The 6,399-nt window shown below is 35.1% G+C and overlaps 2 protein-coding genes across 3 annotated transcripts; one reads left to right on the forward strand and one right to left on the reverse strand.

Annotated features, from left to right (window-relative positions):
* Positions 1-652: 652 nt before the first annotated feature.
* LOC110266939 (uncharacterized) lies at positions 653-1,557 on the forward strand. Its single transcript, XM_021112021.2, has 2 exons — positions 653-913; positions 1,006-1,557. The coding sequence occupies exons 1-2, from the start codon at positions 653-655 to the stop codon at positions 1,555-1,557; spliced, it is 813 nt and encodes a 270-aa protein (XP_020967680.2).
* Positions 1,558-2,310: 753 nt separating this feature from the next.
* On the reverse strand, positions 2,311-4,470 carry LOC107619555 (uncharacterized). Of its 2 annotated transcripts, XM_016321845.3 has the most exons (4): positions 4,345-4,470; positions 4,098-4,253; positions 3,328-3,466; positions 2,311-2,390 (listed from the first exon to the last, which is right to left on the reverse strand). In XM_016321845.3, exons 2-4 carry the CDS (start codon positions 4,212-4,214, stop codon positions 2,311-2,313), a joined length of 336 nt encoding a protein of 111 aa, XP_016177331.1. In that variant the 5' UTR covers positions 4,215-4,253; positions 4,345-4,470. The 2 variants fall into 2 exon arrangements, 1 of the variants encoding a protein (XP_016177331.1); XR_002353197.2 differs by lacking the exons at positions 2,311-2,390; positions 4,098-4,253; positions 4,345-4,470 and adding an exon at positions 2,811-2,902 and having other exon boundaries at positions 3,328-3,465.
* Between the last annotated feature and the right edge of the window lie 1,929 nt (positions 4,471-6,399).

Genomic DNA, 6,399 nt, shown 5'->3' on the forward strand with positions numbered 1-6,399 from the left:
CCTCCTGTTTTCACATTTCTGTGATTTCTGTTTATATCTACGTCTTGCATTTTCCTGCTTGCAATCATATTTAACTCTTTTCCAGCCCAATTTCCCTTTTAGATTGATTGAAAGATTGGTTAGCTTTGTTTCATGATATTTATTATATCTGGTGGGTTTTCTTATCCTTTTTAATTCCCCGTCTAATGAATTTAAAAAAAAAAAAACAGTTTCCAACTAACTTGCCATTCCTCTGATTTCTTATCAAAATTTTTAGCTTGGTTGGAAGTTGGAACTCATGCTTAGCTCACTTAATCTCTTGTTGTCACTTTCTTTCAAAACAAGCATTAATTACCTAGATTTTGAAAAAATAATTGATGGAAAGGCAACCTGAACTATACATACCAATGTTCAAGCTGCTAGTTGCCATGTCTTAGGACACCTTCACCAAAGAATGCTCTTCTAGCCAAGCTAACTGCCTTTGGCTTGTTTTTGATAGTTTGAATTATTATGTGTATTTTATTTAAATATATTGTATTGATACATTATAAAGATAATGTCATGATATGTTTATGATGTTCAATTGAATTCTGATTTAGTTAAATCTAGATTGTAGAGACAAATGGACAGACATGTTTGGACTGATGAGGAGACAGAGGTATTTGTTGATTTTATGGAGGAGCTTGTCATTGAAGGAAGAATAGCTGATGCAGGTCAATTTAGGCCTGGATCTTTTGAGAAACTTGCTGCAAAAATGAATGAGAGGTTTTCAAGTGGTGGTTTTCAAATAACTCATTGCAAAAACAAGGTTAAGAGGTTGAAAGAGAAATATCAATTTGCTGCTGACATGGCAGGCTGTAGCGGTTTTGGATGGGATGATGTGAAGCAATGCGTGGTTGTGGACAACAAAGAGATCCTCGCTGCTTATATGAAGGTTGGTTTACAAGTTTGATTTTGTTGAATTAATTTTATTCTACTTGATAGTCTGTCCTTCTTAGTTGATCTTTTATTTTTTATTTTTTCTAGAAACAAGGAGTAAGGTTGTATACTCCAGGAAAGCCTTTTCCCCTTTATACGCGTTTGGAAAAAATATTTTGTAAGGAAAGAGCAAATGGGGATGCTGCTGTATGCGGCAATGACGCTGAAGAAGAAGTGCAAATGAATGGGTATGAAGAAATGGACGAAGAAGATACGGATTTCTTTAACTCAAATCATGATTGTAGTGAATCTCTACTCCAACAATCAAATTCTGTGGCTTCATCTTCTGGGAAGAAACAAGGAAAGAAGCCTTCCTCATTTAAAGCGGCAAAGGATACCAAGATAATGAAGGAGTTAACTGACACGCTGAAATATGTGTTCGATCAACAGGGAAAGCGTTTGGATGCTTTTGCCCAAGCTATGGTAAACACTCGTGAGGAAAAAAAGACTGGTGATATACTCAGTGAACTTGGATTCACTGATGATGAAGTTATTTCTATTGCACTCAAGTTCTCTACAAATCCTCAACTGGAAAAAATGTTTTGGTCATTGGAAAATAGTCAGAAAACCGGATTTATTAGAGCTATATTGCATACTTAGAATTGGAGTTAATCTCTTTGAGTTATCATTTCATTTTGTGCAGACTTAGGTTCAAACAAGCATAATTTTACATGCAAGATTTTTTTGATGTTAGTGCATAGTTAGTTTTACGTATTGGTTTTAATTATGTTACTGCAGAAACTTGTTCAAAATGGGTGCTTAATTGTTTAAGCTTTTGGTTAGAAATTGTTTAATTGTTTAAGATTTTGGTTAGAAATTAATATCTTGTATATGGTTTAAAATAAATATAAATTCATTTATTGTAAATTATTTTTTTTTTAAAAAAATAATGTTTTTTTCATAAGGTTACGTCCAGTCTTCGATGTTAGTTTTTCCGGTGTTCATTGTTAATAAGGTTGAAGAATAGATAATTTGCAATTAGTAGACCTCATTTCATTGTGTTGCACTAGTCTAGAAAGGTTTGTTATGCAAAAGAACCCAAAATAGTTAAATGGAGCGGTTCAAGAACACCTGGGAAACTCATATATTGTATTTCACAAAAATCAACCATGTAGAGATGGAATGAACAAGCATAACTCAAATGGTCCACTTCTGAAAAATAAAGCTCGAAAACTATTATTAAGTGTAACAATAAGTGACACAAGTTATTGAAACTTCAGGCTCAACGATATTCTACATGTAAATGCATATGTCCCATGTCCTAAACATGTATGCATATTCTCTCTTCTCTCATGGAAATTTGAAATAGAATAAAATGATGACTGTGAATAATATTTTAAAAAAAATAAAATATTAAGCAGTTACAGTTTGATCATTTTGTACTTCATCAACCATCAGCCATTCCCACCTCTGAAAACCAAACTCAGTCCTTCCTGTAACAGAGAACACACAGTTAGTCAAATTTCCATGCTTCAATTACATTTTATGCTACATCAAAACTACAATGCAAAAGCATCTCAATTGATTAAAACAATGGCTTTCCTCTGTTACCAAAAAGAAAAGTCTACCCAAGCTAGAAACAAAAGTGGGGTGTTCAAGGAGAGAAGTCCTAGCCTCCTACGTCAGTTTGTGGTCAAAACTCCCCATTCATACCCCAATCCAGAGGATCTAAATGTGCTTGGCTGTGGCAGATAGCAATAGCTCTTCAAAACAGAGCTTGCCTCTAAAGTGAGTAAGAGCCTATCCAGCTTTTGCTTAATCTAAGTGCACAGCAATATTTATTTACAAATGAATTCACCCTTATTGGTTCACTTTACAAATGAATTCACTCTTATGGTCCATACCTTCATGCTGCTGCTTTTCTTTTCTTTTCCCTTAGCTCATTTTCTTCTAGGAATTTTCTTTCTTCACCTTAAGCTATCGGCACCTTCACCTTGGTAGAATTCTAGCAGGAAGATCAACCAGTGTTAGATTAACAACTACCAAAATTACCAAAGTAAATGGATGACACGAATCTTTCAAACTGAGATGTATAGGAACAGAATGGACAATAATATAAGGCCACTTGAAACGGAGTTCCCTCCGGCCCTTCGTGATATATAACACGGAACCCTTCATTATCCTATTTTATCTGTTTAAAGAAGTAACATTACAACAATGCAAATTACTGATTTCAAGTTCTATATCTAAAAGGATGGACAATAAAAATATAGCATAGTTGTAGTGTAGATAGCATACTTTCCAATCAGTGTATGATGGTGTACTTGTACTAGACCCTTTACTATATTCAGAAACACTCCTCAACTATAGTACTAATAAACATTCAATCATTACAACACAAATATGGCTAAGGAATGCTGTTATTAGTACCTTGTTGTTTTGAAGAATGCAAGAGTTGAGTCTGAACAAGGTTTTTGAGCATGTGATAATTTGTCATATGAGGTGAGGCAAGAGTGTTGTCCAGCCTCTCCCTATACAGCTCCACAATCTCTCTTTTCTTCTCCATCTTCTTTGCATCTTCAAAGAAAAAAAAAAACACAAGAAAGTCCATTTTACTAAAAAACACACAATCTTCATGATAAGCTCAATTCATATAGTCAAGTACTAATAATAGTATCCAGGAAGTAAATTTTGATCAAAATTTAATATTGCACTTACATGAAACTTTGCTCAGTTTGGCTTTGAATGACAGTAAAAGATTGGAATTTGCATAAGCTAAATCAATGAAAGAATTATTGAGTTGGTAATATGATAATTAGAAGAATATATAGAGGATATTTTCCTTAAAGTGGGGGACCACAAGCTAACAAGAACTGCACAAAATAGTAGAATATAGTGTTCCAACATGGAAGTGCTCATAACAAATTTCTTATTGTATAAAATATAGTGTTCCAACATGGAAGTGCTCATAAAACTAATAATGAAATCCATGAGCCAGCACTTTGCCATGAAAGTGCAGTGCTTTTTCAGCGTTACCACATAGACAGAGAGCTTTGATGATTGTTGTCAACGTTACGGTATAAGGCTGAAAATCACTCTTGAAAATCTTTGCAAAAGCAGAGACAGCAAGAGTGATCCAAATCCATTCCGCAGGAACAATTGATTAAGATATTCAAAGTAAATAAGTTGGGAGCGATTACCCTGGATTGCAATTGCTGAAAAAGGGAAATGGCGGTGGGGCAATGGTTGGTCTTGGCAAGAGATCCCAAAATCTTGGGGAATTGAAGGATGGATGGAGGGCGACACATAAAGAGCATGCGAGTGAAGGAATCAACAGCTTCATCAAGCGATTGGGGCTAAGAGTGAGAGTGTAGGGATGAAGTTGAAGGGAAGCAAAGACCGAGAGCGGAATGAGGAACATAATTTGGGATTTGAAGAAGAGCGTACCTTAACATGATTCGTGAGAATGGGAACAATGACAACATTCTTGCAATCAAGAGAGGTAGGGTAAAATGGAATGCGATGTGTTGAAGAGTAGTCCACCAGAGAGAGTGAGAAGAGTTTAGCGAAAGGTTAGGGAGGGCAAGGATTAGAGATACAGGGAAGGAGGGGAGGGATGTCTATTTTAGTCATTTTACCTAATATTATAGTCTTGTCCATGTATTTTTATGTGTATCCAAACATGATACTGGACATTACATTAGTGTCTTGTCCATCATATCCAAACACAATACATGAACAATAATTTTTAATGTCTCCGTCCTATTGTCTCTGTCTCAGTGTACTGTTCTGTTCTGTCTCTGAAAACAAACGCAGCCTTAGGGAACAAAACGTGGACACGTTATATCCTTCCGTCAGTTAGACCAACAGCGCCTCTGACGTAGACTGTTAATGTATTGAGGTGTTCGTTAAATGCCACAGTGGAATTACTCTGAATGGGGAGGACCGATAAACCCATATTTTATGATATACTTTGTGCCTAATTTAAGTGATTTATTCAATCCTTCACTCACTTATTCATATAAATTGCATGGTTTTACTTTCCCTTCCTTATTATGTGATGTATGTGAAAAACATGTTTCCTATGCTTTAAAAATAAATTATTTTAATTACCCTTTACTTCAATTCGATGCCGTGATTCGTGTGTTGAGTAGTTTCAGATCTTCTAAAGCAGGAATGACTTAAAGGATGGAAAGAAAACATACAAAATTGGAAGGAAAGCATAAAACGGAGTTTTGAAGAAACTGGCAGTGACACGACCGCGTGACAAGGAAAACTCCAAATGACGCGACCGCGTGACCCACGCGGACACGTGACCCACGCAGACGCGTGACAGAGGCCACGTACCAGAAAGTACAGAAAATGCTCCCAGCAATTTCTGAAGTCCTTTTTGACCCTAATCCAAGTCCAGAAGGCACAGATCAGAGGTTATGAAGTGAGGGAATGCATCCATTCATAGGAGAATCTCCAATTAGTTACTTTTTCATGAATTAGATGTAGTTTTGAGAGAGAGGTTCTCTCCTCTCTCTTTTAGGATTTAGAATTAGGATTTCTTTTGCTTTCAGGATTATCTCTTTTTTATCAGGTTCAACATTCCTTTTTATTTAGCTTCTCAATTTAATTTATGAATTCTTCTATGTTACAGATTATTCTTTGAATTAATGTTATTTGAGGTATTTCAGTTTATTATTGCTCTCTTTTATTTAGGTTACAGTTGCTTCCAATCTGAAGACATTTTTATTCCAGTAGATTTACTTTTCCCCTTTGGTCTTGGTTAAGAAATCAGTAACTCAGGAGTTATCAAACTCAACATGATTGATAATTGTTATCTTTGCTAATTGAATTGAACTTCAATAATCCCAATCTTTTCTTAGGGATTAACTAGGATTTAAAGATCAACATAATTAGTCACTTGACCTTTCTTTACTTTAAGTAAAGGCTAACTAAGTGGAATTAAGATTCAATCTTCATCATCATTGATAAGGATAACTAGGATAGGACTTCCAATTTCTCATACCTTGCCAAAAGTTTATTTTACAGTCTTTTACTTATTTTAATTGCAATTCAAATCACTTGTTCCTCATCTTCAAAACCCCGATTTACAATCTTCATAACCAATAATAAGAACATACTTCCCTGCAGTTCTTTGAGAAGACGACCTAAGGTTTAAATACTTCGGTTATCAATTTTTAAGGGGTTTGTTACTTGTGACAACCAAAACGTTTGTACGAAGGGATTTCTGTTGGTTTAGAAACTATATCTACAACGTGACTATTTTTATGAAACTCTTTACTAGCAAAAATCCTAACGTCAAAATGGCGCCGTTGCCGGGGAACTGCAATCGTGTGCCTTATTACTGGTTATTGTAAATATTTTTCTTTTACTTGTTTATTTGTCTTTATTTTCTCCTTTTACTTTTATTAGATACTATGAATCCTCACTCCACTCGCTTTGAGTTTGGTTCTAATATTGTTGAAAGGAGTGAAAGTTATAACAGAAACA

Source organism: Arachis ipaensis, chromosome B9, assembly GCF_059453495.1.
Source record: "Arachis ipaensis isolate K30076 ecotype BB chromosome B9, ASM5945349v1, whole genome shotgun sequence".
Lineage (NCBI taxonomy): Eukaryota > Viridiplantae > Streptophyta > Magnoliopsida > Fabales > Fabaceae > Arachis > Arachis ipaensis.

Coding starts and splice junctions, on each gene's coding strand:
- LOC107619555 (XM_016321845.3), bottom strand. CDS start 4,214: ATGCTCTTTATGTGTCGCCCTCCATCCATCCTTCAATTCCCCAAGATT. Junction 3,467..4,097: donor TTCAGCAATTGCAATCCAGG/GTAATCGCTCCC, acceptor GAAGATGCAAAG/AAGATGGAGAAGAAAAGAGA. Junction 2,391..3,327: donor GCATTCTTCAAAACAACAAG/GTACTAATAACA, acceptor TCTCTGTTACAG/GAAGGACTGAGTTTGGTTTT.
- LOC110266939 (XM_021112021.2), top strand. CDS start 653: ATGGAGGAGCTTGTCATTGAAGGAAGAATAGCTGATGCAGGTCAATTT. Junction 914..1,005: donor TCCTCGCTGCTTATATGAAG/GTTGGTTTACAA, acceptor TATTTTTTCTAG/AAACAAGGAGTAAGGTTGTA.